General features: G+C 38.8%; 1 protein-coding gene and 1 long non-coding RNA gene across 2 annotated transcripts; both read left to right on the top strand.

Moving 5' to 3' along the window:
- Positions 1–365: 365 nt before the first annotated feature.
- On the top strand, positions 366–13,158 carry LOC131251533 (uncharacterized). The gene is made up of 3 exons (XR_009173943.1): positions 366–746; positions 11,996–12,043; positions 12,967–13,158. It is a non-coding gene; the product is annotated as an uncharacterized LOC131251533 (long non-coding RNA).
- A 3,865-nt stretch (positions 13,159–17,023) lies between these two features.
- Positions 17,024–19,949, top strand: LOC131251530 (uncharacterized). The gene is made up of 5 exons (XM_058252287.1): positions 17,024–17,309; positions 17,469–17,493; positions 17,897–18,017; positions 18,130–18,264; positions 19,496–19,949. The coding sequence occupies exons 1-5, from the start codon at positions 17,109–17,111 to the stop codon at positions 19,698–19,700; spliced, it is 687 nt and encodes a 228-aa protein (XP_058108270.1). The 5' UTR covers positions 17,024–17,108; the 3' UTR covers positions 19,701–19,949.
- The last annotated feature ends 153 nt before the right edge of the window (positions 19,950–20,102 follow it).

Below are 20,102 nucleotides of genomic sequence, written 5' to 3' on the forward strand. Positions count from 1 at the left end.
CCAATGTGCATCTCCAATGATAACAATCATTGTGATTTCAAATATGTGGCCAATCCAAGGTAGGACCCAACTGATGAGCGGTCAGGATTGGTGCGTGTTACCTACATGTATGGCGATTTTGAATATTTCATAATTAGCTCAGCTACGTGCGTTTACCACCCAATCTCGTCGTGTTCCAGATTTTAAGAACTTGAGGTTTTTCTCAGGATATTATCGGTAAATCTCTCAAAAAATAAAAATCTTTTAAAATTCTTAAATAAATATAAAATTTAAATATATGTTTCTACATAATCTTGTAGTTAATATCGCGATAAAAATGCTATCTGTGTGCAGTTGTAAACCACGCCCACAAACTTGGCATTTGCCTCTGAAATTCCCGCAAGACGATCTATCATCAGAACAAACTTCTTTCCGGCTTTCTTGCTTTCAATCTCTAATTTTATATTCTGATGGCAGATGGACTTGTTCCATCGGTTCTGAGTCACTTGAATTCCGCCGTCCAATCCGAGCTAGGATCGGTACTCTCCTGTCGCCAAGAGCTACAAGACCTTTCCAGTGCATTCAAAGCCATCCAAGCCGTTCTTCGCGATGCTGAGAGGAGACAGAGAAAGGAAGAAGCTCTGAGTGATTGGCTGGAGAAGATCAAAGATGTGGCCAGCGACTTTGAAGACATGCTGGATGAATGCAGAGCCGAATCCATCAGATATGAAAATGAAGAGAGCAGAATCTCACCTTCCACAAAGCGGGTATGCAACTCTTTGATGAAACAGTCGAAGAATTGGGATTTCATGTTAAATTGGGCATTGAGACGGGGCGTAGATTAAAAATTGTTAGAGAAAGGCTTCAGATGATATGTAGTGAGAAGACTAACTTCCATTTGGAAGAAATCATAGCTAGTAAGATTGAGACAGTGGAGTGGAAAACTAGTTCCTTGATTGATGAATCGGAGATTATTGGTAGGACTTCAGATAAGGAAAGGATTGTACCCCTGGTTGGTAAGTGACACTAGTCATGTAACAACATTCCCATCATTTCTATAATTGGTTTGGGGGGAGCAGGAAAGACTGCTCTGGCTCAATTAATATACAATGATGAGCGAATTACTCGACACTTCCCGAAAAGGACGTGGGTTCATGTTTCGGATGATAATAATGTGACTAGGATTTGTAAAGCAATCATTGAAGCCGCGGAGGGTCGACCTGCCCCTGGTTACTCTGAATGGGAAATGGTGCAAAATCATCTATGGAACGTCTTGAAAGGGGAGCAATTTTTACTTGTGCTTGATGATATGTGGAATGAAAATCAAGAAATGTGGGATCGATTGAGGCTTCCTCTAAAAGGCGGAGTAAGTGGAAGTAGAATTTTTTCATCACGACTCACAATGAAACCGTGCTAAAAACTATGGGTGCCACGAAACGGCATGAACTAGCACCCCTATTAGAAAGGGATTCTTGGTCAATGTTCAGTCACATTGCTTTTAGGGATATGAATACAGAGGAACGTGCAGAGTTGGAAGAGATTGGGAAAGAAATTTCAAGAAAGTGTGACAGACTGCCTCTTATTATAAAGAGGATAGCAAATGGATTGCGTTTCAAGAGGACGAGAAGGGAGTGGAGAGCTTGTGTTGGAGAGTGAAACATGGGATTTTCCAAATGTTACAAAAGGCATCGTAGTTGACCTTCAATTAAGTTATGAAAATATGCTACCATACTTGAAGCGTTGCTTTGCCTTTTGTTTTATGTTTCCAAAGGATCATGTTATAGAGAGGGAGACATTAATCAAGTTGTGGATGGCCCAGGGTTTCATTCATCCTGAGGAAAGTTCAGCAATGGAAAGTATAGGTGAAGGGTATTTTTACGATTTACTAGGGTGATCCTTGTTTGATGCTCCAATAACAGATTGCTTTGGTAACGTCCTGCATTGTAAGATGATGGATATTGTTCATGACTTCTTCCAAACTGTCATGAGAGAATGCGATACCATGAACTTGGAATTGCAGAAGGATATCCCCTTACATGTGCGCCATGTCTCATTGAAATGCAGTGGTGGTATTTCATTAACTCAAACTTTGCACAAAGCCAAGAATCTGCGAACGCTCCTATTCATTGGGTGGTCAAGAATCATTGTGCTGACCGAAGGTTTATTTGAAAATTTCAGGTTCCTCCGAGCATTAGATTTGAGTGGTACAAATTGTTCTAACCTTTCATCATCCTTGAAGAAGTTGAAACTTTTAAGATACCTCAACTTATCAACCACTGGAGTACAGAAGCTGCCTGAATTCATATGCGGATTGTATTTGTTGCAAACCTTGAAACTTAACGAGTGCCACAAACTGTTTGAAGTTCCCAAAGACGTGGAAACTGGCGAGTTTAAGACATCTGGAAATTAACGGTACCTTGTTATTGCAGATTTCACCCCATTGGATTGGAAGATTAACTTCCCTTAGAACTTTGTCAAAGTTTATTGTCGGGGATGGGATGGAATGCAGGATTGGGGAACTTAAAAACCTCAATCTCCTCCAAGGAGAGTTATCAATATACCATTTGGAAAGGGTGTTAAATGAGGGTGAAGCCAAGGAAGCAGAACTAATGAATAAGAAAAACCTTCGCCTTTTGGAATTGTATGGCAGAGTTACAAGGAGAAGTAACGAGGATTGAGGGTGTGTTTGAAGGACTTCGACCCCACACAAACCCAGAAGAACTGAAAATATCGTGTTACACAGGATTGAAGTTCCTGGGATGGATGGAAGATGCATCGTTCTCCAACCTAGTTAATGTGACACTTCGTGAATGCCGTAACTGCATAAAACTACCAGCACTTGGGGCACTACCATCCCTCAAATACCTTACAATAGAAGAAATGCATGAGGTGAAATTCATTGGTCTGGAGTTCTATGGGAACAATGATAGTGGAGAAATAACAGGTGCATGTGCAGCATTTCGTAAGTTGGAGACACTCATTTTGAGGAGAATGCATTCTTTGATGGCGTGGGTTGGGAGAGAAGATGGGGAAGTGGCAATGTTTGGGAGACCAGATGGAAAAATGCCATCCCTCCTTGAACTACAGATTGCAGATTGCCCCAGGTTAACGAAAAGTGCCCCTGTTCCTTCATGGTAAACTGTGGAAAGTAGATCTTGAAGCACCAAACATGTACTGGACATCCTTCGTTTCAGAATCCGTCGAGTGTTTGGAAGTAAAAGACATCAGAGATGTTCGTCCACCTGCCATTCCCTTGCAACCTCAAGTACTTGGTGATTAAAAATTCATCACATTTGGAGTTTCCCATTGGGATACAGAAACTCTGTGGGCTCCAGATGCTCCACATTAGAGACTGCCCAGAACTGACACATCTGCCTAAGGAGCTCAAAGACCTCCATAACCTTCACCAACTGAAGATCGTGGGCTGCTCGATTTTAGAAAAATGGTGTGACAAATACGCTGAGGACGATCAGCTACAAGCAATGTCACACATCCCTAATGTCTGGATTGGCAACAAAGAGATTAAGCGAGATGGGCGAGTAGTGGCTGGACAAGCAAGGTAAGAGTCCTTTACCTCTCTTTGTGATTGTCAGCAGTGCTATGTTGACTCCTACATTGCATCTGTACTTTCCCCATGCATCAAAATATGGCCACTCCTGTGCATATCTGATCTAGTCATCAGGTTGGCCAAAATATTGAAGGTGTGACACGATTCGGATTTTCTTTCTTCTCTGTTTCTGGGCTCTGCACCCACATTCCATCAAAACACTCTACCCACAGTGAACCCCAGATGCACCCAAGCTGTCAAAATGGCATGTGAGTAAAATATCCTATCCATGTATCAGGTGGTATACACTGTCTAAAGCATCTGGCTAAAACATAGGGTGTTCAATTATTAGGGAAGCCACACATTTACAAAAGCAATGGACGACTAAAAACAAATCTTTTGGAACTTTTTTTTTTCCGTTGCGTTTCTAAATGTGTGACACCAACGTCATAATTAAATAGCATGAGTTTTCTCATCAAATGATTTTAAACGGTGGATCCCTCGGTAGACACCAAACCGATTTTAATCAGATGTATCAGTTTGCATTGTGTTGGTTGCATCTTTGAATAGCATATCTATGTTTTTGCATCAGTTTGGAAATTTTTAAGGTATGTAACTGAGAGATATTTGTGTTGTAGCGGAATCTCTTGACTGCAAAGGACCATAAGATTGTAATATTTGCATGCATTGTATGGCTTTTGGATGTTTTATGTATTCTTGTAATGTTATTATTTTGGAATGTGACATCTATCTCTGAAAACTGGTTCTGAGATGAATGGGAGGTTTCCTAGCCTGACGTGCCTGGGTCTTTTACACTTGTGCTTGCATCGGTGTTCGAGTTGTCGGTATCGTTACAAGTTTCGCTGGCCGAAGATAAAGATATAATATCGTTATCCCCGATAATCGGAAATGCGGGGAAAAATGAGGAAACATGGAGAAAATGGTGGAATTTTTCAGTGAAACTTTAGAACATGCCCAAATACACATATTTACATATTCATGAATGAAAAATTTACAAAAATTAAAAAAAAAATGCATTAAATAATAAGTTTTCATTTAAGGGGGGCTAAAAGGCATGCTATGTCGTAAGAAATCACTTAAATAGTAACAAAATTGAATTTATATAATACAAATGCAAGCTTACAAGAATACTAAATGGCTAGAATGTTAAATCAAATCAAAATTTCATGTAATTTACAATTGAGGAAAGAGTCCGCAGCTTGCGTATTGAGTAAATTCTGAGGGCCCAAAGTGATTTATGTACTTTATCTGCTAACTACAGATCAAGTTTATCTTACTATAGAAATATTGGAACAAGTGGCAGGAAAATGAATCAATCTGGTCCGTCCATCTAGTTTTCCTTACTTTGGATGGTTGGTTTATCCAAATTTATAAATATCTAGTTATCATATCCATATGAAAGATGGCCTTCAAGCGATGGTGTGAGATGAAAATAGTTAATGGACAAACATTCATCCAATTAAATTGATGAAATGTGATAGACAAGATTTTCTAATTGTTGTGATATTTTTCAAAAATATCCATCCATGATATATCCCACTAGATGGACAGCCTGATCAATACATCTCCCTGCTACTTGTAGAGTAGAGATATGGATCTACCACATTCGGGTTCTCTGGGTTCTACCATATCATCCCCATGCAATGAGTTGTTTGAGAGAGGCCGTGCAAATGGTGGACTTGGCTCTTGCACAAGTGATGTAGGTGGGCAATGGCCCATGATGGTAGCAGTTGATTATGGACTTGTGGATAATCAAACAATCAATCTGAATCGTCGATTTCGATCATCATCTTCATCACATGGCATTTGAAAAAATAAAAGAGTAATAGGATAATCCTAACCATCAGATCAATGACTTGCAAAATAGGTAGAGACATCATTCTTAATCATCAGGTGGGCCACATGATAATTTCGGTGTACTTCGTTACATTGCCATTGCCTAATGGTTCATGTGCATCTACGACATCCCATCCAAACCCTACAGTGATGTCTATTTGTCATCCAAGCTGTTAATAAGATAAAAAAGACACGAATGAAGGGGAAAAAATAAATACAAGCTCAATGCAAAGATTCTATGACCCTCAAGAATTTTTCAACAGTATAAGTTCAATTCACACTGTTTCACGTGGTGTGGTGCATTTGAGCTTTGGATATTCTTCACTTTTGGACCCACCGTGAATGCATGTGGTTTTTCCATACCGTTCATCCATTTTTCTAGATCATTTTAGGGGTTGAGCACAAACTTGAAGCATATACAAAGCTCAAGTGGACCATACCACAGGAAATAGTAGAAATATTAATTTCCACCGTTGAAACCTTTACAAGGCCTCCAGTGATGTTTATTTGTCATCCAACCTGTTCATAGGATCACACAGACATGGATGAAGTGAAAAAACAATTATTAACTTGATCTAAAACTTCTATGGACCCCAGTAACTTTTCAACTGTACACATTTAATTAACACTTTTTTTCAATAGTGTGGTCCACTTGATATTTTTATATGCTTCATTTTTAGGCTAACATACTAAATTCATTTGGTAAAATGTATGGATGGAGTGGATAAAATTCATGAATGAAGGTGGGCCCCATAAAGTTTACTCAGTACACTAACCATACTGAGTTACTCAGTACGCAATTAGCTTCCACATGTTATGCAGCTAATCCGCTTAAGTGGTGCTATGTGGACCCCAACATGATGTATGTGTCTCATCCATACCGTTTAATCCATTTTTTGAGATAATTTTTGGTATGAACTAAAAACTGAGTTAAATCAAAATCTAAAGTGGGCCACACAGTGTTAATTGAACTCTCGTCGTTAAAAACTTCTTGGGGCTACAAAAGTTTTGGATCAAGCTAATATTTCGCTTGATATTTATTTTTTGACTTCATCTAGGACTGTATGACTTAATCTACAGGTTAGATGTCAAATAAATATTACAGTGGGCCCTAGCCCCTAGGAGGTTTTTAATGGTAGAAATTCAATCACTACCTTTTTCCCATGGTGTGGTCCACCTAAGATTTTTATCTACATATTTTATTACATTTAATATTAAAATGATGTGTAAAAATGGATAGACGGTGTGAATTAAAGACATAGTTCATAATGGGCCCATGAAGCAATGATCAACGTCACTAGCTAAATTGTGTCCCTACGTACTCAGTACGCAATCCAATTTTTATAAAAAGTGGACGCGGATTGTGTCCTACCCCCGCTCAGATGGATCCGTCTCGGTAGGGTTCTATGGGGCCCACCATGATGTAAGTATTTTATCTACACCGTTCATCGCTTTTCTAATATCATTTTAAGATATTATACAAAAAATGAAGCAGATATACAACTCCAGGGGACCACATCAAAGGAAGCTGCAGTGATAATGACACCCACCATTGAAACCTTTCTAAGGGCAACTGTGATGTTTTTTTTACCACCCAACCTATTAATAAGGTCATGCAGACTTGGATGAAGTGAATGCGATAGATCTAAAGTTCAAGAGGACCCCACCATTGAAAATAGTTAGGATAGTGACATCCATCGATTTAAAACTACCTGGGGCCACAGTAGTTTCCAATCAAGCTGATATTTTTGTTTTCACTTCATTTATCTCTATGTTAACTTATGAATAGGTTGGATCTCAAAAATACATCACGGGGGCCCTATAAATGTTTCAATGGTGGGTGTGACTGCTCCCATGGTTTTTTGTGGTGCGTCCACTTGAAATTTAGATCATTCTCATTCTCTTTGTAATGCTATAAAACGATCCCTACAAATGGTTGGACGGTATGGATACAACACATGCATCATGGTGGGGTCCACAGAGCATGGTGACGTCACTTCAGTAGTGATTTGGCTTCTGACCTTGTCAGTATCCAATCTACGCCCCTTAAAACGGAAGTTGATCGTGTAGTGAGTAACTCAGTATGCTAACCGTATTGAGTAAACTCTGTGGGGTCCACCAAGATTTATATATTATATCCACTCCTTCCATCCATTTTACCAGATAAATTTAGGACTTGAGCCCAAAAATGAAGAATATCCAAGCCTTAAATGGACCACACCACCTGAAACAATGTGAATTGAACATGTATCGTTGAAATTTTTTAAGGGCCACTAAAGTTTTGGATCAAACTTATATTTGTGTTTTCCCTTCATCCATGTTTTTGTGATCTTATGAACAGGCTGGATGACAAATAAACATCATGTTCACATCCCAAGTATAAAGTTGTGATGTAGTAATAAACTTAGTAAGGCCAAGGTCGAATCCACAGGGATTCAACCTTGTACGTAATTTGAAAATAACTTGAATTAGAACTAAGATAAGATGAAATCTAAATTAGGTAAAAGGAAGGATATAATTGTGAATTTATTTAACTAAAACTCGTGAAATTCAAAGGTAGTGAACTAGGGTACTAAGGATCCACTTGTAGTAATTGGGAAGCTACCTTGCATTCATTCAAGGACACAACTGGAATCAGAGTCCTATCATATCCAATTGGTAGGAAAAGATTTATCAGATCTCTGAACTTCTCGTGGGTCTAATTATCAATAGATAAGAATGACGAAGATTTGGAAGTGATTCCATCACCTAACCATGCCCATAAGACTATGACAAACAATAACAATTTATCAATCTCACAGTCAATCATGAGAGAATTATGAAAGTTAGGAAAGGTTCCATCACCCAAGCATGCCCAGGAAACGATGGTGAACAACAAGATTCCCAAGTTCACAATCTTAGTACATGAAGAGAGAATATCTCAAGCTATCGCAGATCTATTATAATTTGAGTCATAACAAACCATTAAAACGAAAAACATTTTTTATAATCAAACTAAAATCCATGAGAGTTCAATAAATATAAATCAAAGCAAAGCTAGCACCCCAATTACACTACAAGCTTCACCTCTTAGCCCTATCTAAAAGGTTTAGCTAACCATGGATATGATTAAACTAAAAAAATCACACTACAAGCTTTTCCTCTTAACCCTATCTAAGAGGTTTAGCTAACCATGGATATGATTAAACTAAAAACTCTTAGAAAAACAAAGGATGGAGGAAAAACTCTTTTGAAGATGGCCGCCTCCACGCTCGTTCTCTCTCTCTCCCGTGCTCTTCACACGTCCTGGATGCCTCCACGGTTCCTTGAATCCCCCTCACGTTGCTCTCTCTCCCATTTATATAGGCAGCAAAGAGGAGCAAGCTCGGTTGGCTGGAGTCCTTGCACCGACCTTGTTTACGCAACCAATTCGCAGAAAACGCAAATACAGTTGCGTTTGGAGTGGATTTGCGGCGCGAGATCAATACATCTGTTGATTCTGACTCCATGGTTTGGGTTGTACCTGGCCTAGGCGTCTTCTGAACGGTCAGGATCATCAAAATGATCAAAGATAGTGGCCCACAACTCCCCCGAATTTTCGGATTTCCCGGACGCAGGGGCTGCGTAAACAGAATACGCTGTGATGCTCAGTGGGCCCCACAGTGATGTTTTCTGAGAAATATGACTCGTTCATTAATTCCTGGCGAAAAACCAATCGGGAAGGAGTGATTTTATCGGGTTTTGGTGCGGTCTACTCTATCAAAACAAATCACCGTTAATCTTGCGTTTTTCAACGATCCACGTGCATACAGGTGTATGGAGCCATAAGGCCACCTAGACGAGAGTTTTGGCCACCCTCATGAGTGAATGGACGGTCCAGATCTTCAAAATTGATGATGGGTGGGGCCCACTAGCAAATCCCAGCCAACCAGCGTCCGTCCGCTGGATGCTGGTGCCGGAAGAAGGCAGTCAACGTCTGTTTGACCGGACCAGTCTATCCGGTGCATCGTGGGCGCTTGTAACCCATGTATACGCACTGTACTTTCAGGATCCACTGTGATGTATATATGAAATCCGTTCCGAACATCCGTTTCATAACCCTGTTTAAGGGGTTGAGACCAAAATTAACGCATATCCAGGTATCAGGTGGGCTTGAAATCATCAGTTTATGGGATAATTTATTTTTTGGGCCACTCTAGCATAGATCCAATGGCTGAAATTTTATGTGTACGGTTAATTTATGGTCCTCAGGCCATATATGAAATCTTGAGTTGAACGTATGGTGAGAACCATATGATCTTACATTCATGACACTTTTTAGGCTTCTTTAATGTGAACAGTCTGACTTTCTTGGATCCCTGGCATGTAAACTCTTCAATCTCGGTCCCCTGGAGTCCTGTCCATTGCATTGGTGATTCCTGAGCATTAAATCAATGCTTTTAGCATCCTTTTCGGTCCATGCTTCAAAGTTCACCTTGCACCACAAACACGATTAAACTAGACCGTTAAGCAGCATCATGTTCGTAAATTTAGGTAGTAACTGAGGTCTAATATGTAATATTTGACCCTCAACACATCACCGTGGGGCCTGTCAAGTTTCAACGGTGGAAATCATTATTCCCATTGTTTCCTGTGGTACAGACAACTTGAGCTTTGTATATACTTCGATTTTGGTCTCAACCCATTAAATGAAATGGAAAAATGGATGAACGGTGTAGATTAACCACATACATTTACTGTGAGCCCAATAGAGTTTACTTAGTACGATAAGAGCGTGACTTAGTACGCAATCCGATTTCATCTGAAATCCGATCCCCAAAATGCTTAGAAACCCTGAAAATCCCTCTCCCTCATTCCAAAATTTCAAAAATTCCTCTCCTTCCCACCAAAATCTCTGGATTTTCAACTCGAAAATCCCTCTCCCTCATCCTTAAAAAAAAAAAAACTCTATTTTCCAACGAGATGTCGAGACGACAGAAAAACCATTTTTTTGGGGTTGAATCTTACCGGAAAGGTTGCCAATCTGCACTCAACAGCCATGAAGCTCTTAAAATTCGTGTCTTCAAACAGATTCGAGTGAAAAACAGGGTGAAAAATAGGTATTTTCTTATTTTTTGTTTTTGATTTTGACGATTTTATCGCCGACAACATTCCCCTTTTGGTGGGAATAGTGAAATTTCGGTGACATCTCGAAAATATTGACGATACCGAAATTATCGACGAGATTAGCGGCAAAACCTAGCACCGAAACGAATAAATAGGGTTTCGGTATCGCTGAGCCAGCGATACTGATATTACCGGCAACAATTCAATATTGTCTCCGATAATTTAAACACTGGCTTGGATATAAGCATTCCATGCTAGATCTTTCCCTCTCTTTGAAATTTTCTTCATCATTTTAAGCCCCCTTTGTTGTTTCCATACAATCATGGTTCTAAATATCAGTATCAGCGGGTGTATCAGCCCATCAAAAAACTGATACAATATGGGATCACATATCGATATCAGCCCCGTATCGGACTGAAAAACATTTTTTAGCCAAAAACCTTTAAAAAATATATTAGAAAATTAGTAAAAAAAGAAGAAGAGAGATATTCAAGAATCTATATCGGGTTGAGCTACTGTAAATTACGACGTTGAGTCTTTTGGGTATAAATTGTTGATATCATATATTACTTATACAATTATCTATCAACTATTGGGCTACCAAATGATTTAAATCATAATAGTACAAGTATAAAATGCATATATTATTATTGATATACACTACCATGTATTTTCTAGAAAAAACAAAAAACACTACCATGTATTTATGTGTTGAAGATTAAGACCAAGTATTTTTCCTTGTCAATATAATTTTTTTTTTTTTTTTACCAACATTGATAAATAAATAAAAAAGAAAAAAAAAAGGAAGTGAAAATAAGTATTCATATATATAAAAGATTACAACTCATTTATGGTATATCTATGTTCAAACAATACTGATTATTCATTTTTCCAATCTAAGTTTTGAAGAAAAATAAGAAAAAAAATTCCACAAAAAAAGGGCAAAAATACATTAAAAGTAACATTAAAACATATAAAAATATGTCTATGTTCAAAGAACTTCGATCTATGTTTAAACATCATAAATTTATCATTATCATTCCCCCCAAAGGAATTTTTGAGAAAAACAAAAATTTCGAAAGGTATCAAAAATGGCCCAGAAATAGGAAAATAATTTAAATCCAAAAGCAAATGGTAGATCTATGTTCTAAGGTCCTATTAGGTTCCAACACGAAAAAGTTGAGTTCATCTCATTTTAGGTAACAATAATCATGTATTACAGATTTTGGTAATGACTAAAATGAAGGTTTTGCTGAATACCCCCCTCCCCCAGATTTTTCCAATGATTTTTAAAATGTGTGAGAAGTAATAGGGGGTCCACATGCACAGTAAACGTGTGTCGTAGCCCACAGATGAGAGTAAAGTGGGACTGATCTTGGACCACAGTGGGTCCTGATTAACAAACAGTCTAGGTCCAGCACATGTTTGCCATGTTGGTACTTGGGGGTGTAACTGTGCATATCATTTCTCCTCGCTCTCGTATCTGATGTAAAACTTTTCGGTTTTGATTTCCGCGATATGGAGCAGTGGCGGAAGGACGAATGATACCTTAAGGATTCGACCATAGTCTGACAGGTATGGAATTTTATTTCCTTCTGTTATTTGTTATTTCTTTGTAGCCTCATGGGCACATTTCTGTGCTGACCTTAGCACACAGCCAGGCGTGTCAAAATGGCAAATGTGCAGGACATCCTAGCCATGTATGGGATAGGACATATCATCTTGAAGCATTTGACAAAATACTAAAGTTGTTTGGTTATCACGTTGCTGAACTTTTTCCTTTTCTCCAAAGCAGGGGACCCCCTGATAAAATTTCTTTCTTTCTTTCAGTGTTTTTTTTTTTTTTTTCAAAGCTGCTGGCTATTGCTTTTGAAAAACATAGCCAGCCTAATAATTGAACAGCCTGAGTATTTGATAAAGCGATTTGTGAATTTACTGAATACATTGATCGTATGATTGGCAGAGCAACCATTAGTGGGACCTACTAATAGAAAATATCTTTATACTGTGATGATATTATGACATTGTGATTAGAGTGTGATTGGGCATCGAAGACACATATGCCATTTATCCATTGAGGCCTTCTCTCCACAGAACCGGCAAGATTGCATCTGTTATTGCCTGTTCCCCCTTGAAATTGGATAAAATCCCTTCATTACAAGGCCTTTTGAACAGAAATTTTCTGGTCTGTCGTTCACAATCTAATCACCATATCACACCATCCCTCTCACTGCCCACAACTCTCTCTAAAAAAAAAAATAGTAATAATAAATAAATAAATAAATAAGAAAAAAGGAAAAAAAAAGAAAGAAAACAGACAGGAGAAAAGAGAGAAGAAGATGCGGCTTACTCATGATTGATCTAGACCTTGACTACCAGCTTACCAACACTGCCCTCAGATAGTGGGCTAAAGAGGTTCATCTTTTTGAGTTGGTGGTTGATTTAAGCTGGTCACCATGTTCTTGTGTTTTAACTCCTCATTCAGTCCCATTGTGCAGTTGCATCAATCAATCTACATCATCCATCAAATGATACTCCACTTCCAATCAACACTGATGCCCGAAAGTCATAACAGCCGGTAAGGTGTGGCTGAAGGTGGAGCAACCGTATAGGTTTGTTTCCACATTTCTCCCTCATTTATTTTGGATTTCAAGGCATGTATGCCAATGTGTGTTAGTGTGAAACTCTTTAACTCCAAGGACAGTATACATTGGATTTTTAAGGCATGTATGCCAATGCGTGTTAATGTGAAACTCTTTAACTCCAAGGACAGTATACTTCGGATTTTTAAGGCATGTAATGGTGTGAAATTCTCTACTCCAAGGACAGTAAGACTGTAATATTTGTGTGGTGTGGATGTTTCATTTGGATGTTAAGGCAAGTGTCAATGTGTCTTCGTGTTTTGTAATGCAATATGTTGTGTGCCAAGAACTATAAAACATAGTTAAAAAATAAACAGATGTCTTGAAATGCAAATGTTATATGCCATGAACTGAAAAACAGGTTCAGAAATGAAGAGGAGGTTACCTGGCTCTAGCAAGCTAATAAACTGATTTCAATCAACCAAGACATCAAGATGTGTCATGATGTACTGCTTGAGCTTGCAAAATTGGATTTCCATATGTTGCAATTGATGCATCAGAGTGCATTAATGGATATTTCATGGTAAGATTTTCATAATCTTTTAGTAATGTAATTGGGAAGAAGTAGATCCCAACTTGTTTGGACATAGTAAAAGTAAAAGAAAAAAAATGGGTTCCTGTCATTGGTAAGAAGAAGAAAGGACCTTATCTTCATTGGAAACATTCCCTTCAATTTCTCACCAAATGGCTTAGAAGTCATGTTTGGGCATTCTGGCCAGATTGTCAAGATCTTCATCCCGAGGAACCTGTGCACTGGAAAGAGTCAAGGGTCTCGATTTGGCATTCATCTCCAAATTATACTCTCATACCATTTAACCACAAGTTAGAGATGATATCATTTGCTACGAACATGGATCTTCACAAAACTATATTGTTGAGCAAGATGAAAGTGTGGAATCCTTCAATGGTGGGCACTATATCCACCCTTCAATGGTGGGCACTATATGCAACTCTAGGATTATGATCTTTAGCATTCTGGCCCATGTTTGATGTGAATCAGTGATTATTGATATCAGTTTGACGTTTGGTTTGGGGATGGAATTCAATAAGGGCAAGGTTGATGAACCTTTCATGATGTATGCTCGAGGGAGAGTTGAGGGACTCACCTTCCCCATCTTTGTTGAACTAAAATGTTTTTCTTGTGTCAATCAAGAGAAGCCCACGACTATAAATCCTGGCTCCGTGGTCTTGGAGGTACAGAATTTATAGGTCATGGGGACCCAATCGTTTGGCTGTCAAAGATCAAAAGATCAATGCTAGATAGATGTTGGGAGAGGTTAGGCTGGCTTGTAGATATGGTTAGCAGGAGATAATGGAGATCACTCCAGGAAGAGCCAATGATCATGGCCAACCTAAGGAAGGTAATGTGAACAATGCCCATTCTAACTAGCAAGTGGAGGGGGATGGTTTGCACGTTGTGTTTGTGCATAATCTTCTCTCAATTAATACAAGGGTTTGTCAAATAACCACGTTCTCTGAAAATTCGAGCTGTTAGAGGACGGTGTATCTATGTATATCAAGGAACTATAACACTCCCTCAGAGTGGAATATGTTACGCAAGGCTGGAGGGACAGTCACACCATAAACAGCCCTGTGAGAGCATATTAAGGAGGCATATTTGCTGCTACAGGGTTCTTAAGCAGAGAGGGTATGCTCCAGTCACAGATGGGACTGGAACCACAGATTCAGTTCCATCAGCTTTCCTTACCCGCTATCGAGCACCAAGGAGGTAGGCATAACAGCCATTTGCAGTTTTGCTCCTAAGAGGAACCTGGTTCTTGCCTAGGAGGTGGCCTCTAATTATACCTACCCATCTTCTGGTATTCTTGTTTTCCTATGGCTCTCCTGGGCTCAATGTTAGTTGCAGCTTTGAATTGCCTAGATTGATAGAGGCAGTGGAAGTGTTGGAATAAGCTTGGTAGATGCTGGTCGTCCTGGAAGCAATTTACAGGGAAGTACAAAGAGATAGGTCTTTGGGTTGACCCCAACAGATAAGCCACGTGCAATTTACAACGCTGATCAAGAGTCCGTGGGAGTTTCCAGGAAGCTGGAGAGTTAAGTATGGAGACGGGTGGTAACGGTGGCTAAACTCGGGTGTATGTAGCCGCGTGCATCTAAAAGAGTCCGTTTACATACCGTACATATGCTAAAGAGGCACACGCTTGTGCAATTTAATCCATTCATTGATATGTCTGGCATGTAAATCAAATTTACCTCGGCCTAACGTGCAAAGATCTTAGGACTTTTTTCTTTTTTTCACACACTCACACCCCGCACACACCCAAGTCACGGAGGCATGGGTCCTTACTCATGCCGCCGTGGTAGACTCACAGGAATTTCAACACAAGGCCATGAGTTGGAGTACCCATTGTGGTGAAATTTCACTGTGATGTGAGTGCATGGTATGTGGTGTGGGTGTGTATAAAATAAATTAAAAATCCAAAGATCTAATCAGGATTTAGACTTGATTGAATGATGTAGGCACGAAAGAGCCAGAGGTAGACTTAGATTGGAAAGGACTTGGAGCCAACAGGACCTAAAGTTTATCTGCCTACTCTTACCAATGGATCCAAACCTGACATCTTGTTAAATTTTATAAAAATTTTAAACAATAAATATAGGATTTTGCTAACATCTCCACCTTCATGTGAATGTTGTGGTGAATGTTAGCAACACCCGGAAGCTTTTGAATGATATGTGGGATGTTGATGTAGAGTAGGTTGCGGACAATTTCATGGCCAAGATGGACCAGAGAAGGCCCAATTGGAGGCAAAAGTGATTCAGACCGTCTGAGCCTTAAAACAGGCTTATCGTACAAACCGGAATGAGTTATTCAACTTACCATACATGATTTTGGGGTAGGAGAAGCTATTTTAGCCAATCAACCTATTACATTGGTTTGCCCACACTGAATTTACAAGATTCCATCAGATCGATGGTCGAAAGTCTCTTTTATTTCCATTTTTAGTATTTATAGTAAATTTTAGTTCAATCATAACTTTTGATCCATTGAGTTTTAGAAGTTTTGTCCAACATTAAAAATGCTTAGAAAATTTAGGAGAATAACATAATTAAGGCAAATAGGACACTATTTTTGGTCGAAAACCATAAAGTCTAGCGGAAATCATGACCGTTTATAAATAGTAAGTAGTAAGTCACGATTTTAGAGAGCTTGAGTTAAGACTTTGATTACGAAACCTTTTCCTACTGTTCATATCACTATTTAAGGGATTGTAAATTTTTTTTATTTTTTTATTTTTATGTTAATCAATTTATTTTAGATTTTATTAAAATTTATTTCTATTTCCTATCTCTCCTCATGGATTCGTACTACTAAAAAGTGGGGCAAAGAATTCACACCACGTTAGTTATTTATTTTGGGTATAAACGTTACCTATAGTTGCTACGGTTTTAATCCGTAGCTAAAAAGTTGATACACTATTAATAATTAATAGCGTTGTAAAGAGCTCTATAAAGCCTAAAAAAACTATATGTTTTATCTAAGCCGTCCATATATTTTTAAATATTACTTTAGAGCATAAAATAAAAAGTCACCTAGATTGAAGGCTCAAATGGACCACACGGTAGGAAACATGGAGATTAAATCATATTTTTTTCTTATGGTGTAGTCCACTTAGGCCTTCAATCTAACTTAAGTTTGAGATAATGAAATAAAATAATTTAATAAAATTAATGGTTGAAATGGATAAACAAAATACATCATAGTGGCCCCACGGAGCCCCTACTAGGAACCGTCCACGGTCCGTTTCGTGAGACGACGCTCAAATATGGGCGCGCGCTCAAAACAGAGCCGCGCCAAAAAGGGGTTATTTCTCTCTCTCTCTCTCTCTCTAATCTCCCCATTTCCCAATCCTCTCTCTCTCCCTCCCGATCTCTGCTCCATCTCTCTCCAATGCATCTCTGGCGTCTCTTCTATCTCTCTCCATTGCAGCAGCCGTGAAGCTCCTACCCGAAGAAACACACGCCGTGAGGTATCAATGGTGCCTAATGAATGTGGTGATTTTTTCTTCAACATTAGCGAATTTTTGTTACCATCTCTGGTTTTTTATGCAAGTTCTCTCCCATTTCTTTTCTCTGCAGTTCTTGGAAGCTTCCTTTCAGCATTGAACAAATTTATTGCTGACTGCTATGCTTCGAAACACTTGGTTTCAGAGTATTATGTATACGAGTTCTTCAGGGTATGTGATGATAGCCTCGTGGAATTTATTGGTGTTTAGTCCAGTATAGGGAAGCCTTTTTTAGATGGATTATGGGCAATGAGTTTTTTTTTTTTTTGGTGGTTGTTTTAGACATCTATTACTTGTGCGTGATTCGTTTTATCTTCTGTTCTGCCACAGATATGGAAGTGTTCTCGCACAGAAGGTACCATTCAATACATTTTTATGCTTTATTTGATTGTTACACATCATATCATGCATCTTTAGTCAAACTTATTTCTTCTTTCTTTGATGTAGTGAAATCAAGTGTTAAAAACTTGAAATTCGCTACGGACTTGATAGGCACCAGTGGCCAGAGTTCAAGTTGACTTGAAACTGGCTGAAGTACTTAACTGGGTTTTCTTGGGTTTTTAATTCAATCCAAGTCTCCATTTGTTCTAATTTAATCATTGAGTTGTTCATGTACTGGATCAAGTTTTCAAAGCAGAGTGGGGAATACATTTCATGAAAGTTTCTTATACCTAACAATTACATGCTGACTAAGATACATGTAATGTCGAGGTTGCTCTATGGACTCAATTCAGAGTATCGCTCTTTTATTGTGGCAGCTAATATCCGTGTTCACGAGTTCTTTAAGACAGCTTATTTCAAGAAAGGAATTCATCCCATTCCAGGGGCTCACCAGGCTCTTCTTAGATTGTCTACATTTTGCAATCTGTCGGTTGTCACGTGAGTGCTTTAATGTTTGTACTCATTTTTAAGATATCTTTTTAATGAAATCAACATCCTTTGGTCTCTCAGTTTTTGAATTTGCTTGATTTTGAACTGTTTATTTGAATAGATCTCGCCAGAATGCTATCAAAGACCACACAATTGAATGGATCAAGAAGCATTATCCAGGACTGTTTCAGGAAATCCACTTTGGTAATCACTTTGCTTTGGATGGGCAATCAAGATCCAAATCAAAGATTTGCAGGTAACCACTCCCTCCTTGGGATCTTGTAATTTCTGATAAATGCTAAGGTTCACAAAAGGTGACCATGAAACCCGAGTCTTGAAGTCTGAAAACCTCGATGAAGCCATTTGGGCATGCTTCGTATACCCACGTCTATCTAACTTTAAACATGTGTTGGTTTTTGACATGTATATGTTGTGTTGGACAGGGCTACCTCAAGAGTCTCAAGAGACTTGATGTTAGAATAGGGAAACATTTCTTTTTCTTTTTTTATTTTCTGGGAACTATTGTGTGCGCATAGTTTTCATTGAGAGTCATGCACATCTCTCCCCATCTAATAATGATCGGCGGGCATTTTTTGAATAGGTATTTGAAAATGCAAATATGAAATGCTAGTGAGATTCCTGCATACTTCAAATGGCAAGAGACAATGTGTGCACTGACCTTTAGCTTTTCAAAGAAATAAAGAAAGAACATGAACTGCCTCTCGGTGCTCACTCTGTTAGCTGAAGTCATGCTCAATTTCTTAATAAAGAAATTCTGTGTGAGTCATGCAGTGGCAGAGACCTGTTTGACAAGGACAGTCCAGCTTTTTGAAAAATTGACACCCTTTTTGTGGTAAGAAAAATTGCCACTATGTTATAAAATTACCAAAAAAAAAAAAAAAAAGGCCATGTTGAGAATGTGTGTTTTTATTTTTCTCAAGCATGTTGTGAATGTGTTGGGCATGCATTAACATGTCCATCTGAACAAAATGACTCTTGTTATTCCTGGTTTTGGTGTTATATTTGGATAACACATCTTAACGTGTTTGTTGGATGCATCTTTCTATATTTTATACTTGCATAAAAGAATGTGATGCTATATGCCTTTCACAAGGTTTGCTAATCCCACACATTTGGCCAGCCGGTTTATATTGGCACGTGTGGTAAACATCCAGCCCTACCAGGTGCATCCCTGACCCCAAAAATCAGCCTGGTCAAGTCACCAGCTAAGCCACGCTGTAGAAAACAGGATAGCTAAAAGAACCTTTTAATCTGTTCATTAGTTCTGTACACTGGCCTAACTTTTGTGCTAGGTTATGTACATAGAAGGTAACACCTGGTCAAAGGCTTGGATCTTGCATGTGTGCAGGCATGTAGGCACAACACCATGTCCAACATGTCACTTCCATGAATGAAACCAATGCAGTGATTTGTCTAAATCTCCCACAGATGACATATCATTTTACTGTAAGTCCTGTCTTTTGCAGGTCCTTGGGAGCAAAAGTCTTGATCGACGACAACCCTAGATATGCAGTTGAATGCGCAGAAGTCGGCATCAAAGTTCTACTCTTTGACTACGACAACTCGTACCTTTGGTGCAAGACTGGCTCTAAGACCACACACCCTCTGATAACCAAAGTCCATAACTGGGAAGAAGTAGAACAGCACCTGGTCTCATGGATAATATCATAGATCTCACCCACATTAGGGTTTCTTAAACTGCCTAGGTTATCCACCACTAGTTGATTCTACTTTGTCTATGGAAGAGATGCCGAATTCCTTGAGGAGAAAAGATATCGACGGTGATTATAGAGCTTTTATCCTCCCTAACTCTCCCACGAACATCCATTCAAGACTCACCCAAGATGCTATTGAGATTTAGGATTTTAGAGGTACGATACATACACATCTTCGTCGTTTATTTCTTTCTTTCAAACTTTTTTCTTTCTTTAATAGAAGCGTTGATGATGTGCTGATAATAATTAAAAAAAAAAAAAAGCAAGGAAGGTGCAATTAATATTTTAATGATGTTACATTTTTTCGTGTTACTTCTGGTATGTCTCTAACGCACACTGCCATTGCTGTAATGCAGAG

The sequence above is a fragment of the Magnolia sinica genome, chromosome 7 (genome assembly GCF_029962835.1).
Source record: "Magnolia sinica isolate HGM2019 chromosome 7, MsV1, whole genome shotgun sequence".
Classification (NCBI taxonomy): Eukaryota; Viridiplantae; Streptophyta; class Magnoliopsida; order Magnoliales; family Magnoliaceae; genus Magnolia; species Magnolia sinica.

What these genes read in the sequence shown, in the direction of transcription:
- LOC131251530 (XM_058252287.1), top strand. Translation starts at nt 17,109, where the DNA reads ATGGTGCCTAATGAATGTGGTGATTTTTTCTTCAACATTAGCGAATTT. An exon ending in TGCAATCTGTCGGTTGTCAC is followed by an intron (nt 18,018 to 18,129) that starts GTGAGTGCTTTA and finishes TTATTTGAATAG; the next exon opens with ATCTCGCCAGAATGCTATCA. An exon ending in TCCAAATCAAAGATTTGCAG is followed by an intron (nt 18,265 to 19,495) that starts GTAACCACTCCC and finishes TGTCTTTTGCAG; the next exon opens with GTCCTTGGGAGCAAAAGTCT.